Genomic DNA, 23,931 nt, shown 5'->3' on the forward strand with positions numbered 1-23,931 from the left:
CACATAAGAAAAGTTGATACTGTTTAATGTATTTATTTTGTGTGTGTGAATATTACTAAATTGTCTCTTGTTTATTTATTAGTTTATTTAATTTGCTTTTCAAATTTTAAAATAACTTAGTACTCGCGTCGTAGTGGACCACTGCATACATGACAATACACAACATTGACCATAATATCTTCAATTATCTGTGATAAAAAATTATAAAAATGTTATATTTTAGAAATATTCATTCATTGAGAGAAATCGAACAGCATTTTACATATTAACATTTGTATTTATATTTTAGTTAAAAATTATTGTCAAAGTAAGTTAGGTCAATAGTGCAATTTATTATCCATTTTAACAAAGTTTTTAAAGCATATTATATTTGGACACAATGTGAATGAATTTCATTGGTTGAAGTTTAGTATAAATATATCTACATTTAGATATATTTTCCAACTCAAAGCCATTGATTCCTTCAAAACAGAAAAACTCAAAGCCATTGATATTATGTCTTCCATAGCCAATTCTGACATGCATAGAAATGTTGCTGATTTTCAACCTAGCGTTTGGGGAGATTATTTCCTTCGCTATGCTTCAGAATCTATGGTACACATATTACTCATGCCTTTTAATTTCTATTCAAATAACGATTAGCATTGCCATCTTCTGATTAATTAATTTTAACACCCTACAGGAACATGATCAAAGTATTGCTGCACAAATTGAGACACTAAAAAACGATGTGAGGAAGATACTTGATATAAAGAATATTGAGAAGTCATTGGCAACAGTCCACTTGATTGATTCAATATGCCGCTTGGGTGTGAGTTATCACTTTGAAAAGGAGATTGAAGAGGTTTTGCAACATATTCATAAGAATTATGTTCAAAATGGAGAAATAATTATTTTCGAAAACAACCTTTGCTCTCTTGCTGTGCTATTTAGGTTGCTGAGGCAACAAGGACTTCACGTTTCACCCGGTATACAAGCCTCGATTTAAAAGTTGAATATTTACCGAAAATTATATGGTTCCGAAACAAGTTTTTTTAACCATTTTCTAATTAAAAAGTGAGTTCTAAAACAAATTTAATATTTTAGTTAAAACATAGAGAATTAAATCAAAGAAGTTTTGTCCTCGTGATCTTAACTCAGTTGGTAAGGATAATGCATAATATATGCAACGTGAGGGGTTTGAACCCCAACCACCACAAAAAAAAAACAGTAGAAATTTTCTATTTTTTTCTTTTTTTAAATCTCATTGTCTCTAACACTTTTCTTAATCTTGTGGTTGATCGATCGATAAAATTACAAGATGTGTTCAACAAATTCAAGGATGAGGATGGAAACTTCAGTGAAAGAATTATAGGGGATGTTGAGGGGCTGTTAAGCTTGTATGAAGCCACACAACTCATGGTTCATGGAGAGGACATTTTGGAAGAGGCTTTGGCTTTCACTACCACTCACCTTCAATCCATCGCCAATCAATTGAGCAATTCTCATGCAATACAAGTAAAAAATAGCTTAAGACAAGCTCTCTATAAGAACTTGCCTCGGCTCGAGGCCAGAAACTACATTTTCATATATGAGCAAGATCCTTCCCATGATAAAAATTTACTCCTTTTGGCGAAACTAGATTTCAATATGCTCCAAAGATTGCATCAGAAGGAATTTGGTAAAGTTTGCAAGTAAGGACTACACTTTCGTGAATTGGAAAAATTATTAATGTGATTTAGAGTAGTCCTTGTGATTAATATCATTGTTTTGGTTTTCACAGATGGTGGAAGGAGTTGAGTGTCCGTAATAAACTACCGTATGCACGAGATAGGCTGACAGAAAGTTGTTTTTGGGCTTTGGCAGTTTATATTGAGCCCCAATATTCTACAACAAGAATAATAATGATGAAGCAAATCATCACAATGACGGTCATTGATGATACATATGATGCATACGGAACAATCGGTGAATTGGAACTTTTTACTGAGGCAATTGAAAGGTCAGTGAGCACTATATATATATATATATATATATAGGATATCTAGTGAGAATGACTTCTTTATATATATATTTGTATGTATGTGTGTGTATGTACTTACTTCCTCCATCTCAACATGTAAGCAAAAATGGATAAGTTTATATCTGGTACAACATGCTACTTTCTAAAAAAGTTAAACTCACTACTTTTCACCATTTTTCAATACAATATTTATATTTGGGTTAAATATGTTTTTGGTCCCTATAAATATATTAACTTTTTGTTTTAGTTCCTTTAAAATTTTCCTTCAACTTTTAGTCCCTATAAAATTTTCAATCACTACTTTTAGTCCCTATTTTTAAGTTAATTTTTTTATTTTTTTAATGAAATTGTGCAGAAATATGTAGAATATTGTAAAAAAAAAAAATTCCACAAAAAAATTAGAATTTTTTAACAAAATACAAATTAAATATGAATTTTTAACCGTCAAAAATATAAAAAATCATATTAAATTCATGTTTTGTTAAAAAATTCTAATTTTTTTTAGGAGAGATTCTTATAATATTATGCATTTTTCTACAATATTTTATTCAAAAATATGAATTCTACATATGAGTTTACTTTAAAAGAGGGATCAAAAATGAAGTTGAAAAATTTTATAGGGACTAAAAGTTGAAGGAAAATTTTATAATGACTAAAACAAAAAGTTTGTATATTTATAGGGACCAAAAACATATTTAACCTTTATTTTATATTAGTTTAAACTCATAACCTCCAACTCTTTATATCTTATTAATTTAGAACAGTTAACCTACGTAACTTCCCAAAGAGACACGCATATAGAATCTAATTTTTATAGAAATTGGTTTTCAGGTTGGATATTAGCTGTTTGGATAATCTTCCAGATTACATGAGATTCCTCTATGGAATAATTTTAGATCTTTATGGCCAAATAGAGCAAGAAATGAGGAACAATGGAAGAGTATATGCCTTAAACTACCACATAAAAGAAGTACGAGTTTATCATTATATAAGTCTAAAGACAATATTTATTAACTTTTTTTTTAACAGTACCCTTGTTTAATTAAACAGTTCACCTAATTATTTTACTACTACTACTCTCGACGACTTTAATTAATATGTTTATTTTCGACAATACATACTGTTTTATGGTTAAATTCAATATAATTTTTTTTATGAAGTCTGGATTATTGAGGAAAAAAAGAAAAGTGTGCAGTCTCGTGAGCGTAATTCAATTCAGTTGGTAGGATAATGCATTATTGTATGTGGGGTTGGGGTTCGAACCCCAAACACTTCACTTATTCACCTTATAAGATGAATTCTGGCTGAGTGACTATCTGACAAAAAAAAAAAGTGTGCATTAGCTCAAAAATCAACGGATGTCACTTGTTGTCAAAATAAAGTTTGAAACTACAGCTAGGGTCAAACTTATTTATGTTGTTGTTATATTTTCAATTTTTATTAGTTTGTTGCATGCCTAAACAAAAGGAAAATGAAGAAACAGCTCCCTAACATTAAATGCTAATACAATTATACCTCATAGCATGAAGAGAACTACCTACTTATTATATTACATTTATTTATGGTGGCAGTTCAAAAAATACATTCAAGCTTATATGACTGAGGCGAGATGGTTAAAAAATAACTATAAACCAACATTAGAAGAGTACATTCGCATATCATTAGAATCATCTGGTTATGTGTTTATGATAACAACTTGTTATATTGGAATGGGAGACATAGCCACAGAGGACATCTTCAAGTGGGTATCAAATGATCCAAAAGTTATTAATGCTGCAATTATCATTGGAAGGTTAATGGATGACATTGTGTCCAATGAGGTACATATATAAAATTCCAAATAATTTTCTCTACAATATATTTGTTTTAATTAACAATGTAAACATTTACCAAAACTATTATTTGTTGGATATATAGTTTGAACAAGAAAGAGAACATGTTACCTCATTCTTGGAATGCTATATGAGGCAATATAATGTCTCTAGGGAAGCTGCCATTCAAGAAGGTCGAAATAGAATTGCTGATGCTTGGAAAGATATGAATAAGGAATGTTTTAGACCAACTGAAGTTCCAATGCCTTTTCTTACACGCATTCTAAATCTGTCACGTTTTATGGATGTCGTTTATAAAGATAAAGATAACTTCACTCATCCTGCAGGAGAAATGAAAACATTCATCAAAGCATTGCTTGTTGAGCCGGTGCCACTTTGAGCATTAGTTTTAGTTTTCCATGCATTGTATTTTTACTTAAAATAAAGGAAACATTTCAAGTGTGAAATTTCTTTTGTTGTTTTGAAAGTTCGCTTGAAGTTGTATGCATATTATTATGCAAGTTTAATAAAGTTTGATTTGCTTTGTCAAAATCTATACTATATAAAAATAAATAGATAGCTCCTTTTGCGAGGAATTTGGACTGACTTTTTTGTTATTTTAATTATACCCTTAAACAAATTTTCTTATAACAATGTTATATCGTTGGTGTTATTAAAAAAAAAAATTATTATATTTGTTATATTATTTGTTATTGAAAAAGATATATATGGTTTGTTGAGTTTGTTATTGAATCGGTCAGAAGACCAACTGCACGTTAACACGTAGCCGAACTTACACCGCCTTAAGGCTCCGTGCCTGAAGGAGCACGTCAGCTTGCATGCACCGTGCCACGCAAAAGCGCGCCCCCGCGCGAGGATTACCCTACACGTGTCTTCCTCCACCCCTAATCACACGCCGCATAACCTAGAGACGGTTATGACCAACGTGCGCCTATATAAGGGTGAACTTGCTTCACCCTCAAGGTACATTATCACTTTCCACAACACTTCACTCTCTCTCTTTCTCTCTCTCTCTCTCTCTCTCTCTCTCTCTCTCTCTCTCTCTCTCTCTCTCTCTCAGTTCCAATACTGACTTGAGCGTCGGAATGCTAACGTTCCTGTAGGCACTTTCTGTTCCACCGCGAAGACTCATCGCCGCCGTGTCAGAAGTCGTTACCGTCACACCAGAGCATTCTCTGCCATCGTTGCCACTCAACTGTTTTAACCAGACATATCATTTATATTTGAAAGTCACACACACACACACACATATATATTAAGTGAGAGGACCTTTAATATGATAGATGAGAGGAGATAATGTTGACCGTTGGATCAAAATGAGAGTACAAATTAAATTTTCAATTAAAAAAGGCACGTGATGTTAGATTGTTCTCGCACTTATCCCTCTCCTCGATAACAGTCACCATCTCTCTTCCTCTCTATTTCTTTTAACATCCACGTCTTCTTCTCTTTTGCGGAGCTTGTTCTAATTGGAGATGTATCAAATGAGAGCGGTTCTTATTGTGAGAAATGAGAGTATTTAATATTGACCATTCAATTAAAATCAACGACTCTAATCAATTCTAGATTTAAAACTGCATGTGGTACACCTTTCCTCTATTTACACGCACGTGCCTTTGCCTCATGGTCACACACCATGCCCTTGCATCTTCCTCATCATGCTTAACTTTAATTTCCAGATTTTAGTTTATTTTAAGGAATATAGATTTTCATAAGGCAAATGTGAGAAGATCAAGACCTGATACATAAAATGATTCATCGTACCTAGTAGAAAAGCTTCACAATTATGTAAAACATGTTTCTATTCATGAACTCCTTTCAACATAAATTTATACAAAATCATTCACTTACAATAGAATTCCTTTCCATAGACATCTCTGTCAATGATTCCATATCCAATTAACCATGGAATCCAAATTTCTTAATTTAGGGTTGTATGTATTTTCACAATTTTTTAATTGAAATTTCACAATTGATTTTTTATTAGACCTGATACATATATGAATTTTTTAATAATTTTTTATACATGAATCTGATTCCTTTTGCTTCTTTTTATTAGTCCATTAATCCATAATTATTTGATTCCAATTCATTCAAACCCCGAGGCTTTGCTTTAAAAAACATGTAAAAGTCATCGTAGCGTACAAAGGAATTATTGTCTACTTATATTTTATTATCAATAAAGTAAAATAAAACAGATTTAAATATTTGATGGGTGATTGGAACTTGCTGACTTATAAATCCATTCATATCTAGACAGAAAAATAAATATATTCATTACAATTTACAAAATTCCGTGATATGAATTGCTTTAGTCAATTAGAAGTAAAAATAATATAAACAAAAATTAGACCTTGTGAAAGATGCAAGAGTCAAACAAAGAGCATGTAATGTACAACATCAAGTATCTTTAGAATGATGTGTAAATAAATGTTCTGAGTTACAAGTGAGAAAGAAAAAAAAAAACCTATGAACCAGCCAAACAAATCTTTTGATTTATTGTCATGAATACAGACATTCTGAGAATGACACATCAATGAATAAAGATGAAAATTTAAATCAACAACTAGAGCTCACGTGCTTTCTTTTGCATATCCACTTGTGTCTTCAACAACTTTAGTCCAGACATTAGCTATTTTCTCAGCATATCCAACCTATTAACTTAAGTTAATCAGATGACGAATGAAACTAAGAATAAAATAACATCAACAAACTAGCAGCACAACGACAAATTAATAAAAAAATTGACTGAAATATAAAGCTTTCTGTATCCGTAAGATTAGACCCGCTTACACACCGATGAACACGGAACATTCAAGAAGTAACATAAAACGAACAAATATTAAATCATACCTGATTAACTACAAATCCTTTCAACATGTTTAAGAAGTCAGCCTGCCTCTCTCTATCAAGCCTTTCAAGTTCACTCCTATTGTTTTCCTGCATTGGCATCATCATCATTCAATAAACAAAGCAACAGAGGAAATAGATAAAATGGGGAAAACAATTAAACATAACACAAAAAGGAAATTGAAAAAACAAAATCTAATAACCAAACATCTACCAGAAAGGCCAGGTATAACATTTTAAAATCGAACATAGTTATTTTAAGATGATGAAGTCTGGAAGACCCAAACCAGAATGGATGAAAGACTAACCAAATAGATGATTTCTCATGAATAAGTAAAAGAAAAGAGAGATAAAACACCATTCATTAGAAGTAGGTTCCTGACCGAACAGAAGACAAGAAGTGTATATTCATTTGCATGTAGTCTGTACATAAAATTCATATATAAAGCAATGCTGCAGACAGAACACTAGTTCCCAAAAAGAGGGGAAAGCAGCTAACTACAAGAAACTGATAATAAAATTGATAGATGATGTCAGAACATATGATACATCTTCAATATTTTGGTTGTATCCTCTGTTGTCAATGCAAAAATGTGGCGCAGAGCGGCCAACAAAAAAATTGGAGTGGTGCGGGAGCAGAGTGCGTAGCGGGCGCTATTTCAGTGGTGTGGCCACTAATAAATTTAATACTAAATACCATACTATTCAAAAAGAAATGCAAAAATACCTTAAATATTACTCAAAATTTCATGAAGTATTCATATGAAATAAAAAGGATAGCAAAATTGAAAATAGCCAATACCAATTATATACAACTAGTACAAATAATTTAAAGTGTCTTAGATTATCAAGGAATAGTTTCGCTATTTTCCTGTATATAATGCTTTCCTTATTTAATTAAGATTACGACTCAAGTATGGTATAAGGATAAGTGCTTTTTCTTGAGATAACATCCAGCATATCATTCACATTAATATCAATGTAACTTATCCGAAAATTTATTCTTTTGTCCTGCCTCTATACCTAAACGTCTCGACGTTATAACTTCAACCAGTTGAATGAATTAAGTCCCTAAATCTAGAAATCCTTTTTATACCAGTAACTAGTAATTAGGTCCAATAACTAGTAATTAGGTCAAGTACCTAACAACCTAATAACTGTAATATACAAGCCTTCCCTGTAAGCTTTAGTTGTTACAAGTATAAACCAGCAAACATGAGACAGATAACACCAGCCTTTCTAGCCAAAGACCTTTGGAACCTCATACTCCCCCTGAACAACAAATCTTGGGTTCTATCTCATCCACACACATCACAAGTAGATGAGATGGTTTATGGAGACTTTGGCTTTTCGCTTCAGAGGTTCCCCTCACCTCCAAACTGATTCTCAAACTCTTAGTTATCATACAAGCTACCTCTAACCAAATAACCAGAACACTGAGCAAGGTCCTTTACAGATGACCAAAGTTTTCATATTTTCATATCATTGACAAAATAGACCATATAAAATACTCCACAGTCCACAGTCTTCAAGTAGCAACGTTGTTCAAATTTCAAATCCAAACAGATCGAGCAAAGATGCAATAAGGAGAAGATCTAAGACTAAAAATAACAGAACAGCGGCCAAACAAGCTAAGCAGAGGCATAATAGTCATTGAGTGATCAACTCCCAAGGCCCTTGGCAAAAAAGGAAGGGAAAATCAGTTTAAGATGATGAACGAACAATATTAGAGAACAAACATAAGGGAGGGAAATCAATTTATTTTGTCCTCCCTCAACACCTAAAGGTCTGGACCCTATAAATTCGGCGCATTGAATGAATTAAATCCCCAAACCTAAAACTCCAATTTATACCAGTGATTAGTAATTAGGTCAAGTATCAATACTGCAACTTACAGTACTACTACAAGCCAAAGCTTACTGACAAAAAGACTAACAACCTAATAACTGTAGTATACAAGACGGAAGCTTCAGCTGTTACAAGTATAAAGGTGTTGGCTTGGGACTTCGGAGTGTGCTCCGCTCAAGGTCTCAGGTTTTATTCCCCCTGGTGCCAATTTCATTGGCCTAAGTCCATACAGAGCTATGCTCTTGCTTTAAATGGGACCCCCACAAGTGGACGGTGGGATTGGACTCCTCGGATTAGTCGGTCCTTGGGCCGGATACCGAGTTTTCAAACAAAAAAACATGTACCACCATAGGAACCTAATCGAATACTCCCCCCAAACCACAAAGCTAGGATTTTATCTTCTCCACACACATCCCAGGCAGACGAAACGATTTATGGAGTCTTTGACCTTTCCCTTCAAAGGTGGCCATGACCTTTGAACTGATTCCCAAACTTTAAGTTATCATGCAACCCAACTCTAACCAAATCACCAAAACAGTGAGTAGGGACCTTTACAGATATCCAAAGTTTTCAAACCACAAACCATTCACAAAATAGCATGTATAAAATGATTTCACAATTTTTAGATAGCATTATTATTCAAACCTTAACCCCAAACAGTGTTTGCAAAGATGCAACGTTGGAGAAGATCTAACAAAAAAAAATGGAACAACAGCCAAACGTGCAAAGCAGAGGAGATTACATTAGCAGCAGAAGAGATTCACCAACAGAGGAGAGAATAATTCATGAATAGAAGAGAGAATAATATAGGAATTATGAACAGACGAGAGAATGTGATCAATGTAATGAACTCAACAAAGAGAAAGGAGACCCTGGTAAATGATACCAAGTTAAGATTTCAAGTTTTGGGTCAGGGAAGAAAAGAGAAAAAGTCAGTCAATAATAGTAAACTGAAAATATCATTAATAGATGAGATAAGTTATAATTTATAACTCAAATCAAATACTTAAATTTACATGAAAAATTAGATACAATACTGCTAGTACAAGTCCGAGCCCACAAACAATAAGACTAATAATAGCCTACAACCCTAATGTCTTAACACTCATACACATTTTTCAATGTAGATGCATATAGCAGGAGTTCGATCTACAAACTTACACAAACACTTTTGTCTACCAAGTACAAATACAAAGGGTTGTATCTCTAATTCGTAACAATTGAAATATATTTTTTTATTATAACAAATGACCAATCATAGCAGTATAGGACATTCTAAGCTGGCTAGAAAAATAAAGTTATGCACAGTTGAACACCGATGATAGTTTGTCTGCTTTCACAGATATAGAATATGGAATTAAACAAAACACAACTTTGATGGATTTCAAGAACAAGAAACATTATCAACTGAATTTTAGAAGATTGAAGCATATGCCATTTTAAATCGCAAACTATTCAGAAAGTGTAATGTTATATGAAGAAAACGTATCTAGCTTAAGAACCAAATCAAAATAAAAAACAATTAAACACCTACCTTGATCCGCTCATATTCTCTGATTGCAACATTTTTGGCATCTTCTGTGGCTCTTATGGTATCCTGCAGCTCCTCTAACTTCCGAGTCCTTGATTTGTCACCCCCAAATATTTTAGATGAAGCCGCTTCAAGTTTTTCTGCTCTTGATTGCAAGGAAGAGAGTTCGGATAGAAGAGTTTGTACTGTCAATAGTGCATTTGTGCGATCAGTGAATGCACTATGAACAGCCAACATTAATCCAAGATATTCGTGAAGTGTATCCTGCTATGCATAAAATGGAAAATCATCAACAATTAAACCTATTTAGTGGATTGCCTGTTATTATTAAGGAAACGGCAATGCATTTGTAAGAATATGCCAACCTATGGTACATATATATGAAAGAATTTTCTAAGTAGACAACAACAAGAACAAATGTATAATTGAAAAATTATATACCAAATGCTTCACAGTCTGAGAATTTAATTCTCGGAATAATCTGCTAGCTTTCACAGCAGCTGTTGCTACACCTTTCATGTCTGTAGCTCGTACCCTCTGAGATTCCGAAACAGCTTCTTCATTTTCAAATTTTGTTAATTTAATAAACGCCAACCCTAATTCTCCCATTGTCTCTCCCATGTCCTGTTGTGCTTTAACAAGTGATTCAGCCTGCACAAAATTCTCTCACGATGAGAACTCTGCAACAAGTACAAACTTAACCACACGCTCATAACATCATTAAAATAATGCAAGTGACAAGTTATCAAACACAAACTTAAGTGCTTATGCATAAGTTATTTCTATAACAAAATATAAATTAACGTCAAATTTTTTTCTTCTAAGCTGTTTCATACATTGTCCTAGACCTTACAGAGCTTATGAAAATAAGCTAAAAACAGTTTACGGACATTACATAAGTTGTTTTTATGAACTCTCCCAAACAGTCTCACGGGTGCTTATGTCAGTAGTTCAGTTCAAATAAGTCAATCCAAACAGACTCGGAAGTAATAAACACAGTCTAATAAGCTAAAACTGAAAATGACAGTCAAAATAACACCTGCTGAGAAGCACCATTGATTTGTTGTTCAAGTTCATGAACCCTTTCTTTCTTTGCAAGAAACTCCTTATCTTCCTCCACAACAAGCGGCTTAGAACCACCCCAGTCATTCGCCATAGACTGCTTCAACTCCTTAAACAACCTCAACAAATCCCTCCCACCTTTCGCCGGTTGAACAACCTCACTAGGAGCAATAACACTCTCCCCCATCAACTGCTTCGGCAGCTTCACCGCGCCATCCAAAACCCTCGAAGCCACATCCGTCGAACCCACCAACGGAAGCTTCCCTTGAACCTGCAAAAACACTCTAAACTCATCACTCTTCCGAATCACCGGATGATCCGCCAATCTCCTCAAATATTTCTCCAATGACACCCTTCTCTGCTCAACAAACTCCTGCTTCTGCATCACCTGACTCTCCACAATACTCTTATCCGGCCTCGGCGGTATAAAAAACCCACGATACGCCTCCGATAATCGATCAGAAAGCGTAACCACATCTTTAAACCTTCTCCGAACACCGAATTCATTACCTCCAAACTCCTGTAAATTCGTCCTCGTCGTAATCAAATACGTAACATAACTATTACTACCAGGAACAATCGAATTCGAATTCTCTTGCTCCTTAACCGGATTCGAAACCGTAATTCTCAAATACTCCGAATTCAAAGACTCCGATCTCGAAAAAACTCCTCCATCTGAGAAGCTTCGTGTCGGAGTATTAACACCGTTGGAAGATGTTTCACCGTCAAAGGAAGTGAAAATTGCGTCTGCGTTAGGTGAATTAGGGTTTTGAAATTCACGGTGGTGCTGCGGCGGAGATAAAAGTGGATCGGAATCCACCGGTGAAACGAAGCTCGGCGATGAGAGAGGATGGTTATGAGAATTGTTTGAATCAGAGAGCGTGGACATCACGCTCCGGTAATTAGAGTATGATTTACTCGTTAACGAATCGTTTTCGTTCTTTTCGTGTAGAATGAGATTTTCTAATTCATCATTTGATTCTGAGAGAGGGTGGAAATGTTCCTCTGAGGTGTTGTTATTTTCGGAGTCCATCATTGTTGATTGAAATAGAAAGTGGAAAAAAAATTAAAAAAGATTAGAGAGATATTAGTTTAGGTTAATTGAATGATTAACAAGGTTGGTGAATGAGGATTAAGAGATTGAGTTGGGGTTTATTTGTGTGGTGGTGGAGACTAACGTGCGCAGGGGTGTAATGGTTATTGGAGATGGTGAGGTTGAAGAAGAAGAAGAAGAAGAAGAAGAAGAAGAAAAAGAACAACAACATGCAAGGGCCAGGTGGGAAGTGAAGTGGCAAGAGTATGGACTATGATTGGGTGTGTGGATGTGTCCCTGCAAATTAAAAAAAAAAATAAAATGATAAGTTTTTTTTTATTTTATTGAAATAGTTAATTTAATCAAACAAAAAAATGTATAGTTAGTTATTTTTGTAGCACTTTATCCTACTTTAGGCTAGAGAATTTATCAAAAAAAAAAAATGTGCGAGAGAGTAATTAGGGAAACTAAACTACCGAATGCGAATATATATAGAAACTAAACTACCGAATATATATAGAGTAAGTTTGTTATAGATTTGTGTGTACTATCCATTTGTGTACTCTGCATTTTTTGATATTAGTCTCTGCACTTTGGTATTAATCACTTTGGTATGAATCTAAAAAGTAAAATTTGTTTATATTTAAAAACGGATGGAGTATTTGATAAAATTATGATTAAATATGTTTTTAATCCCTATAAAATTGAGACGTTCTAACCTTACTTAATTATAATTTAAGAAGCTCGGGTACGATTAGGGGTACCGATACGATACGATATGGGTAAGAATATACGCGTAATTTTATAAATTTAGGATACGATATATCTTAGATACATTAACAAAAAATTTATAGTAAAACATATGTAGGTCAAATATGTGAGAAAATAAGCATTAGTTACTCTTCATTATTATATTATTATAAAAGTCAAAATGTTTTGAAAAAAATACATGTGATCAAAATAAAAGAATGTAAAGTTTTTTTATGAATCATATTATACTTTCATATGTTGGGATATACCGAGAGAAACATCATTAAAAGAACACAACACAAATTTTATATGGGTTTTTATATAATGTTGATTAATTGAATCACCTCTCTTGTTACCTTCATCCATAAGAAATATAATTTTAGGTGGTTCATCGATAAATTCTACTGATGCATGTTTAAAATTAAATCATATACATTTCTACTGAATTTTTACAACACTGTCTCATTTTTTTACCCTTCATATTTTCTAAGATACATATCTGTGAAGTATCTTATAAATATTTTTTTGTATATGTGGTGTATCCTATATGTATTTGTGGTGTATCCATTTGGAGTATCCTGAGGTATCCATATCCGATACGGATACATCTCCATTTTGGAGTATCCCGACTTCATATATTATAATAGTTTTTTTGTCCTACAAAAGAACTATACACTCACTATTACTCCCTATTCAATTTAAATTTGTTTAATTTATACTTAAATTCTTAAGTTTTTGAACAATTTTTTTGTAGATTAGTTAAGAACATTACTAAAAGTTCCTCTGCATAAAATTATTGCAAAATTTGATTTCTACGTCCCGATTTTATTACTTATATCTTTAACTTTTGCTGTTTTAAAAAACTCCTATTGAATTCGTTTCATATTAAAAAAATCTAAATTTTTGTAAATAAACCTTTCATATTGTTCTAAACTTGTTTAAAAAAAAATCGTTCAAAAATTTAAGAGTTTAAGGATAATTAAACAAACTTTGTTTTAAGAGGGACTAAAATTAGAAGTAATTTTTTATTTGTAGTGACTAAAAAAACTATTAAAATTAAGTTAGAACCAAATTTAAAAGTTCTCAATTTTATAATGACCAAAAACATATTTAACCTATAAAATTAAGCTATAAGCCGGCGGATAAGCTAGCTTATATATAATTGATAATTAAAAGCATATAGTTCAAAAACTAATTGATTGTAATTAAGTTATTTGGTAAAATTAGCTTTTAAATTAATGATAATTGTAAAATAACATGAAAGTATATGTGTTTAATTTTTTAATAATTTATTAGTGTAGTGATCCGTGCTAAGTATAGAATGGCCGTCGTGACTTTGATAACGACTTTCATATTTCAACATATATAAAACAAATTTGGTGAATATTGGTTATTATTAATAGGGAGATTCGTAGCTATTTTTTAAGCTGATTTTATAAAGTATAAAACGACTATAAAAAAATACAATGTACCAAGTTATTTTTATATAAAATAAATAAATAAATATTGAATGAATGTATTAACAAAAATTAGTTATATTTTTGTCCAATTAATGCTTAGATTTAAATGTTTGCTTTGTTTAGGTCCAATTTAAACATTCTTTATTGTTAGAGAAAACTAACGATAAAGATTGAAAATTTGTTCTCCTTATATCAAGTGTGTGTGAGAGAGAGCAAGTACTTTTAAGTAAGAGATGTTTTACAGTCTAAGGATGATATTGGATGATTATAATCTCTCCATGAAGAGAAAATATTGTTATGGAAGTATGAGATTAATGGGGTCCACTTAGTTAGTTCGATGTACATGTTTATATCAGTTGCTTTTGACATAGAGAGGGCGCGTCATGAAGAGGTCCACCTTCTTTGAAAAATTGACAACCCCCTCCCACCAAAGTAATCATCTTTTCTTGTCACATGCTCTAAGATAATGTTTTTATACCTACCTAAGTCTGTTTGAAAGTAGGGTTGTCATTTATCTTAATGGTACATTATGTGTGTTTTTATGTGTGTTTTTCGGAGGATCCAGTCAAATTTGATAATCATCTATTTTTCACATGTGTCTTCGCATATCAGGTGTAGTTTAATGTTTGAAGGTGGTTAGGTTGAGAGTTGATTAAGTGGGGAATGGATACGTGGATGGTGAGTATGTTAATTGACAGGGACAGGGAGCAAAAAAGTAATCATCGCTCCTTCCTCGTTCCATTGACATGGGCATGCTGTAACATCCCGATTTTTATTTTATTATTATTTTTTTAGAAGAATTTTTAGTTTATTATTATTTTAATTAATTAGAACTTATTTGTATGCTACTTTTATTTAATGGGGTTGATATGATGGGTTAGTTGATTTTTTTTTTCTTCCAGAAATTATAGAGTTGAGGGTATTTTGGAAATTTATGATTGAAGAGTATTTTTGAGAAGTTATTAGAAAATAATAGTTTTTGAGGAATTAAGAGAATATAGGTGTATGTGTATATGTGAGATTTATATTTGAGACAATTTTAAACAGACCGTCAAGTTAAAATTATTTACACACTTTGAGGATTTTGAGGGTTATAATTTGGCTTAGGTTGAGGGTGGATATATTTGGGAAAGTAAACTAACAAAAGAACTTCGAGTTAGTTTACTAACCTAGGGCTTCCTACAAAACATTGATGAACTGCCAACCTTCCTTCCTTGAATCATATAAGATGGGTAAAACAGTAGAGCTATTTGTCTTTTTATTTTTGACAGAAAGATATATTTATTTTATTTTATTTTATTTTTCTGACAAATATGGTCTATTGTTACCCCACCCAAAACTTAAAAAGTTGCTAAAACTTAGCTTCAAAACATGTGCAATCATAACAATACATATCTAACTTCAAGTGAAATCAAACAGGGTGCATTTAAAGTTCAGGATTGTGACATGATTCATCACTAAGTACATGAAAGAAAATTTCGTCTAGAGGCTCAAAGTAGTTTCACAAAGGATACTAAAAATATAAATGGGTGGCTTGAAAGGCTCAAGGTACCAAAGAAAAATTGTCTCGTGTGTATAATAATCTAACGAATGGTCCGTAAAGAACTGCCGCAAATTCAAGCAAAAATAACATTCATATAGAACACTCATAATTGGAAGAATTTAAGTATATAAACAACCTAGAATGAAACGGAGATATTTGGTTCTAAATCTCACCGATTAAGCTATTTAGAAAAGAAACGGTGATCCTATAAGTACCTTAAGTAGCAAGCCCCATAAAGTATTATGCTCTTGAGTGGAAGGGTAAACTAGCCTCCACCATAAATGCTTTGAAATGACTACCTAAGAATAAACAAAATTAAGCATAAAAGGAAAGGTTGTAAATGTAAATGTAAAGAATAAAAAAAATTCATAATGCTTGAGGATTAGTACAATTTAAGATTAGAGATAGCTCAGAGATGTCACCTCAACTTAGCAAAAAGAAAAAAAAAAGAAAAAGAGGGAAAATAAAATAATGGATTGCTTCCCATTCAGCGCTTGTTTAACGTCTTAATCCCAACGATCATATAAATGCAATAAAAGTGGGTTGCCTCTTACTAAACGCTTGTTTTATGTTCTTAGCTTGAAACAGCATCATACTTGGCCATTTCCAGATGTAGAACTAAGAAATAATAAAGGATCAAAATCCTCCCTTCTCAACAAATCCAACATGCATGGCTCCATCTTCCTTTTCTTTCCTTTCTAGCATCTCAAACTCCCTTCTCACACTCTCTTGCTTAACTTCAAAATCAGCTTTCTCTTGCTTTTGAATGTATTCAACACCCACCTATCTCCTTCACAACACTCAAAGATTTTTTTAGGCTCCACCCTAACTTTCTTCAATGTCGCTTCCAAGTCTTTGCTAGCTTCAAATTGGACACAAGGAACACGAAGAGAAGTACTCAAATCAACCACTGTATTAGACAACCTTAGGATCAAATAATTATATCAAACATTAGCCACCCTAGGTTCTTCTTCTTCAACTGTTGCTCGTTTTCCATTAGGGCGCGCGGATGCCTTAATAGGTACCTCACTTGCTTTAGCAAGCCACTTCGAGTCCAACACACATCCTTTCTTTAGCTTAAGATCATGTCCCATTCTTCCAACCTTTGCCGCCTCACACAATGCATTAATCAATCCACAATGCCCAAAAGAAAAAGCTTTCTTTCTTTCATTTGCAATTCTTTTAATATCATCCGCGATGATTCTTCCTACATTAATTTCATCACCTTTCATGATCGCTTGCACAATTACCGCTCTCACCAATCGAAACTCTGAAGAGTTACCGCAACTCTTACGAGTGTATACTACAAAGCTACCTCATGCCTTAGCCAACAACTTCATGTCCTTCATATTAAACTTTTTAGGAACTAACCCTTGAGTTTGCTTAAGCCACGGTGCGCCCTCTACGCACAACTCAATATCCTTTGATTTCATCCAAAATTCCTATGTCTTCAATGTTCTTCACATCTTCAAGATCCGCTCTCTTAGTCTACTTTCTGCATATAAGAGGTAAGAGAGTGCCAAGTAGCTCATTAATCATATCCTCATTGAACCAAATTTCTTTCCCGCGCACATATGTCATGAATGGATCTTTCTTCTTTTTCCCTTGGTATGCATTTGCATAAAACTCTAGCAAGCGAACGATTGCACTCTTTTGCCAACCCATTCAATTCCAACCAACTTCTCCTCTCAAGCGCTTCCTTAATTCCTTCAATTGCATTTTTCTCAAGACTAAAACATAATTCCTCTTGAATTAGAACTCTCTCCTAAAATTATAATATCGTTGGTTACTCTACTTGAGGAATAAGTGAATTCGAAACCGTTGGTAGTTTTAGCGTGTGTTTGATTATGCGGTGACTAAAATTTATTTTGATTGAATTGATTTAATAGAATCGAGTTTAGTTAAAAGTGAGTTAAACAAAAATTGATTATGTTTGGATACCTTCACAACAAAAGTGATTTATATAAAATATGTTGTTCGGATAGTTTGAATCAAAATTGCTTTTGGATGGAAAAATTACTAAAATGGGGTTTCAAATTTATTTATACATTTGATTAACATATAATAAATTGACATTTAAGAGTCTCTATTTTATGATGCCCACAATCACCTCCTTGTCACTCTACTTCAGCACTCATGCGTTACTCATATGCAGATACGGTAACATTAATCACACACTATCATCTCTTGCTACTTTATGCACACCACATACAATTACAACTTTGTTTCATTATTTATGCACAACACAATTGAATTGCAACCAATTTTAATAGCAAATTATCCAATCCAATTTTAATTCAAAGTTGAATTGGAAAAAGAAAGTCCAGATAAATTATAGTTGAGCACCAACACCGATTTTCTATTATTTCATCTTTCTTTCTTTCCATCGTATATATCAATCTCGCCATTGTTTTTTAATGAAGTTTAAACACCTTCAGGAGAAATTAAAATTAACAATACAACATAATGTTCTCCCATCAAATTGAAGTTTATCACCCACAATGAAGAAAACATGCATATATTCAAAAACAATTGATGTTGTAAAAATGAAAATCTATAATGACAATTAGAAGGGAAAAATAGCCAATACCATGTTATGGAGAGGAGAATTGATTTTGTCCAAATTGAAAAGCTACAAATACCTTTTTCGCTTGAAACGCACTTTCAAAGACAAAAGCACTTCCACCAATTGCGACCTAAACATGCAAAACATGCAGTGCATATGGTGAAACGTGCGTTTTAGCTAGTTCATCGGGAAACCAAACAGGGACGTAACATTCCATTAATCTCTATAACATTCCATTAACCAGTTGATTTAGTCAGATTACCTAGGTCAGATTCAAATTCTAGTCTATAATCAATTTATAATATTCAAGAAACTAGTATTCAATCATAAACATATAAAAGACATTAAAATCAAGGAAATATGAATAAAACTAGATCTTCAAGAGAGTTTATACAAATTACATGGCCATATATAGTAAATTAGTTACTCATAACTAAAGCATACACAACTAATTCAAAAGATGAATTCATTTGATGGTCTCCCTCTAGTTCTACAGCTCCAAAAACACCTTTTTCTCCTCAAAATTTCGAACCCCTGGCTCAAAAACATGTATGTATATTAATGATTTTAAATATGTAACGTAAAAATCATGCCGTGATGTCAAGAAATCATGGCCCGATTTGGCAGTAACTTCAACATTGAGTCAGACACTCCTCAAAATCGTGGCCCGATTTGAAGAAATCATTGCCCGATTTTTGTCAAAAAGAATTACTTCTAATTGCCTCAAAATCATGGCCCAGTTTTGTCTTTTATGGTCTACTTGTTTTCTTCCTTTTTCAGCCTTAAGATGTCTAAAAATGCTAAAAACTCAACTAAAACGCATTAAAACTCACTGAAAACACCATATTACAACATGTCAGCTGTGAAGTGACCATATTTCTTTGCAGTTGAAGCAGCCTTTCTGATCACACTTCTTGTCTCTATAACCTGATCCTTTGGGTCCATTGCTTCTATCTGAAAACCTCTTCTTCTTGATCAGGTACTGAAATCTTTTGGTCATAAATGCCATCTCTTCACATCTGAACCATCTTCATAATCTCCATAAGGAGTCTCTTGGTTTGATTCAATAACTTGAAGAGCTTTGGAAGATTTTCCCTTAGATTTCAGAGCAATGGATTTGGACTTCTTAGGAGGTTCATTTCCACTAAGATATACCTCATTACTTTTGAGAGAACTTATCAAATTCTCTAGACTAATTTTTTTTCATATCCTTTGCGTTCTGAATGGTTGTAACCTTTGGTCTGAACCTAGCAGGAAGATTTCTAAGAATCTTCTTGACATGGTCAGGAACAATATATCTTTTATTCAGAACCTGAACACTAGATACAAGAGTCTGAAACCTTTATAACATGGTTTCAATATCTTCATATTCCTTCATTATAAAAAGCCCATATTGATGAACCAAATAGTTAGGCTTAACTTCTTTCACTTACTGGTTTCCATCATAATTAGAGCACAATGATTCAAAGATAGCTTCAAAAATGGATTTGTCAACAATCTTGGTGTATTCTGGATGAAGTAGAACTTCCACTAGAACATCATGTACTATGCGATGCTTCCTGTAAATCTTCCTTTGAGCCTCAATCATACTTTTCCTATCCACCACCATTCCTACAGATACAACAGAGAAGATGACACCATCTTCAATGATATCCCATAGCTCATCATCAACTTCTATAATGTGGCTATACATTTTGCTCTTACACCATGAAAACTGAGCAAAATCTGAATTGAATGATGAAGGTCTAACAAAATAATGATTCCTTTCAGAAGTGGAAATGTTGTTGTTGTAATCATAATGTATTTGAGCACCAATACTAAAATCACCAGACATGCTTTTCTATCAGGATCTTTAATGTGACATGGTTAACTAGCTGGGGGGGGGGGGGTGTATTATGTTGACTTTTTCTAAGTGTTTCACTGATTAAAGGTAACAATTTCGAACTGCAATGGTTAAGATAAAAAAACACACACACAGATATATATATATATATATATATATATATAGAGAGAGAGAGATAAAGAAATTTATACTAGTTCCTCTATCAAATCGAGAGTAGTCAAGTCCCCAGCACTTCCAAGGGATTTCACTATGATTACAAATGCTCAAGCACATAAGCAAGAGAGTTATGATGCTCAATCACAACTGAAAGAGACTTATAACATAATCAAATAAAAGATTCTTTGGTTTTACACTTGATATACAATCAAAGGTGTAAACAAATACAAAATAGAGGAAAACTCAAAGACTTAAGAATTTCTAAGATATAAAGTTTGTAAGAAATTCTAAGTTCAAATGCTCTTCGATTTTGACAGAGTAAGGATACTTTCAAAATATCCAATTTCAACTCCTTAAATGCGCTTTTGATTAAACTCATTTTGTGCCAACATCATGTTTTGGAGTATATATATGTAAGTATATTAGATCTACATTTTTTTCCTTCAAAAGAACACAACATCATAAAATAAAATATTGAAACGAAAATAATTTTAATCAAAATTTCATTAAAGATAGTAATTATAAATTATACGCATTAACACAATAAAAAGATCGACATACAGACTTCTTTTAGGTAATATCGTATACATTTTTTTGTGGTGTGGGGTGGGTGGGAGGGTGAGTGTGTGTGTCTGTGTGTGTCAAACGATACCAATGTATTAAATTAAATTTGACACCAAATTCTAGTCATTAATACAGTTTGAATCTAATAGTTTCCATCAATTCATCAAATGCTCACAAGGTTGATCAAATGACCCACCTTTTAATTTTAGAAATAATTTATTCTTTTTCCTAATGGTTAATTGCTTTCCAAAAATTCTCCGATTCTATATCACTTATTATTATGGCTGCCTTGCACATGCTTCATCCTTATTTCATTACTCCAACTAACCCACATGAAAGCGTACTTTGCTGATTTTTATTTGAATAATACTTAAGTCAACAATTGCCATTTGACTCCAATGATCCATTAAGTTCCTAATACATGTTTTTACAATAAATCACAAATTATAGCTTATCTTTTGAGGTTGTGCTTCTCTAAATCAATCATGTATGTTGTTATGTTCTGTCTGTTATTTATCTTACTATATACTGGTAATGATTCTTTCACAATTGGCCGACGATGATAATATTACCAATACATGTTGTGCTGCTCTCATACCTCTTTCTCTCTTTCTTTCTTTGGTGTTAACAATTGTTATATGGACTTGATTTTGTAGTTATTGTCTTCGCGTAATTCCTTTGTTAAAAATTAAATTGAATTTCAGGCGAAGACATGTTTGATTTTGTGAGAGAAGCGTTTAATTAAATTGGGTGTTGTCTATTTCTATATCAGCTGGTTTTTGTTGCAATATCTTTGTCTACGATTTGTCTTTGTCTCGGCCAAACTATTAAATAACATTTGTGGTCTCCTATAGGATTTTGCGATTTTGATTGGTAAGCATGTTGTGTTACCAATTGTGGTAGTCGCGGTATAAATTACTCACAACATTGCACAAAGAACTTAAATTAGAGAATTAGTCATTATATGGTTTGTTCATGTTTTTGGCATCCCCGACCTCTCTTTAAAACAATTTTCTTAATGCTCTTCTAAACAAAAGTTAATAGGAATAAATTCAATAAAGAAATAACGCTCATAGTGTTATAGGATCAGAAAAACGACAATTTAGATTTGGACAACAACCTCACAAATAACAACTAATATATTGGAGTAATGAAATAGAGATTAAGATGTGCAAGAGAGCCCTAATAATAAGCGATTAACCATTTCCTTAAAAAAAAATATAGAATCAAAGAATTTTTTTAAAAGCAATTAACATTAGAAGAAAGAATAAATTAATTTTAAAATTAAAAGGTAGGTCATTTGATCAAGCTTATGAGCACATGATGAATTGATGGAAGCCGTTACATTAAAACTGTATTAATGACGAAGATTTAGTGTCAAATTTAATTTGAGACCTTGGTGTCATTTTTAATTTGAGACATTGGTATCATTTGATCATATCCCATATACACATTTTATAGAAACCAAGCTATATGAATGATTCATTCGGTTTAATTTGGTTTAGTCATGCAGTTTGACCAATATGTGAGTGGTTCGACAATAACTTAGTGACCCAATACCCAATATTTTATTTTTTTTTGAACAAGATATTACAAATTCACAAATATTCAAACAAACATGAATCTGAACAAGAACAAGTGCTAAGAAGGACCTTGGAATGATATTAACAGCGTCTCACGAGCATTTCAAATTGAAGAACATGATGGACCAATGAAACATGATATCATCAGCTGGTCCACATATGACAATCTCATGAATAAAATCCATCAATAAAAAGGCACTTTAGATTAGACATTATTACCACTTAATTCAGATTGCAGATCAAGAAATTTTTTACACTTATAATTTTTCACACTTTTCAAGAAATGAGTTTCTATTGAAATCATTGGATTGTATTATAGACTCACATGATAAATGTTTAGAAAAGATTTTGAGATCAATGAGTTGGATCTAAATATGATTTTTGATAGATATTATGATGTCATTTGATCCATATAGTCGATCCTATTTAATGAGATAAGGTTTGGTTGTTGTTGTATATCTTCAACATAAAAATGAATATAATTATAGTTTAACTTCTTTGGAGCTTTTTTTCTCAAAATATGGGCCATTCCAATGCTATTTTAGGCATAAATGATGTTTTGATGTATAGACTATTACTTTTCCCACCCTATGGTTTTCTGCCGCGAATCTGTAAAATTTCCAAAAATGCCCTTGTGTATTACGGATTTTAAAATTCGGATTCATGTTTACTATTTCGGATTTTATAATCCGGACAATTCTTATGTATAATCAGCAATCAAACTCTCTCACATTTCAGCAGTTTTGAGTTTTGCTTTTAAAAACAACAAAAAATTAAGTAAAAAAAAATACTAAAAACCTGTCAAATAAAATCATAAAAATAGCACCAAAAAATTCTAAAAATCAAATAAAACTAATGCAAATTTTTTCGGATTTTTCTGTGAATATGAAAAATTAAAAAAAAAATGAAAAATGGTCTAAACGATGAAATTTTGGATTTTGAGGGGCGGAGTCTCGTAAGAAGTCCCTTCTATGGAAGTCACGGTCCTTGAATTTTTTCTGATTTTCTGGGGAAGTTTCGGAGCAATCCGATCAAGTAGCCCGAAAACCCAGTTTTTAACTAAGAACATGTAACAATGACCCAAAACAGAAAGATGAGAGTTAGGAAGATTAATATTGTCCCTAAAATGACTATCCATGTTACAAACATGTTTATAATTTGTGCTGATACAGTTTGGATTATATAATCCGAACTGTTTTACCTTGAAAAAGGGTGTTTAGAGGGTTTCCGGATTATGTAATCCAGAAACATCATGTAACGCGCCATATTTTTTGAAGTTTTCGGATTACAGAATCAGAAAAACCCTTT

The 23,931-nt window shown here is 32.6% G+C and overlaps 2 protein-coding genes across 3 annotated transcripts; one reads left to right on the plus strand and one right to left on the minus strand.

The window, feature by feature from the left end:
• The first annotated feature begins 495 nt into the window (after window positions 1-495).
• On the plus strand, window positions 496-4,292 carry LOC11416693 ((-)-germacrene D synthase). Its single transcript, XM_003615818.4, has 7 exons — window positions 496-594; window positions 683-968; window positions 1,301-1,673; window positions 1,763-1,981; window positions 2,834-2,972; window positions 3,574-3,822; window positions 3,920-4,292. Exons 1-7 carry the CDS (start codon window positions 496-498, stop codon window positions 4,211-4,213), a joined length of 1,659 nt encoding a protein of 552 aa, XP_003615866.2. The 3' UTR covers window positions 4,214-4,292.
• A 1,874-nt stretch (window positions 4,293-6,166) lies between these two features.
• LOC11410086 (sorting nexin 2B) lies at window positions 6,167-12,427 on the minus strand. Of its 2 annotated transcripts, none has more exons than XM_024784191.2 (5): window positions 11,103-12,427; window positions 10,505-10,714; window positions 10,067-10,330; window positions 6,688-6,774; window positions 6,167-6,488 (listed from the first exon to the last, which is right to left on the minus strand). In XM_024784191.2, exons 1-5 carry the CDS (start codon window positions 12,159-12,161, stop codon window positions 6,408-6,410), a joined length of 1,701 nt encoding a protein of 566 aa, XP_024639959.1. In that variant the 5' UTR covers window positions 12,162-12,427; the 3' UTR covers window positions 6,167-6,407. The 2 variants fall into 2 exon arrangements, with proteins under 2 accessions (XP_024639959.1, XP_003615868.1); XM_003615820.4 differs by having other exon boundaries at window positions 10,067-10,327; window positions 11,103-12,425.
• Window positions 12,428-23,931: the final 11,504 nt, after the last annotated feature.

Source organism: Medicago truncatula, chromosome 5 (genome assembly GCF_003473485.1).
Source record: "Medicago truncatula cultivar Jemalong A17 chromosome 5, MtrunA17r5.0-ANR, whole genome shotgun sequence".
Taxonomy (NCBI): domain Eukaryota; kingdom Viridiplantae; phylum Streptophyta; class Magnoliopsida; order Fabales; family Fabaceae; genus Medicago; species Medicago truncatula.

Excerpts from the sequence above, each read along its gene's own strand:
- LOC11410086 (XM_024784191.2), bottom strand. The coding sequence starts at position 12,161 with ATGATGGACTCCGAAAATAACAACACCTCAGAGGAACATTTCCACCCT. Across the intron at positions 10,331-10,504 it reads CTCAGACTGTGAAGCATTTG|CAGGATACACTTCACGAATA; the intron begins GTATATAATTTT and ends TTTTATGCATAG. Across the intron at positions 6,489-6,687 it reads AAGGATTTGTAGTTAATCAG|GTTGGATATGCTGAGAAAAT; the intron begins GTATGATTTAAT and ends TTAAGTTAATAG.
- LOC11416693 (XM_003615818.4), top strand. The coding sequence starts at position 496 with ATGTCTTCCATAGCCAATTCTGACATGCATAGAAATGTTGCTGATTTT. Across the intron at positions 1,982-2,833 it reads TTTACTGAGGCAATTGAAAG|GTTGGATATTAGCTGTTTGG; the intron begins GTCAGTGAGCAC and ends ATTGGTTTTCAG. Across the intron at positions 3,823-3,919 it reads ATGACATTGTGTCCAATGAG|TTTGAACAAGAAAGAGAACA; the intron begins GTACATATATAA and ends TTGGATATATAG.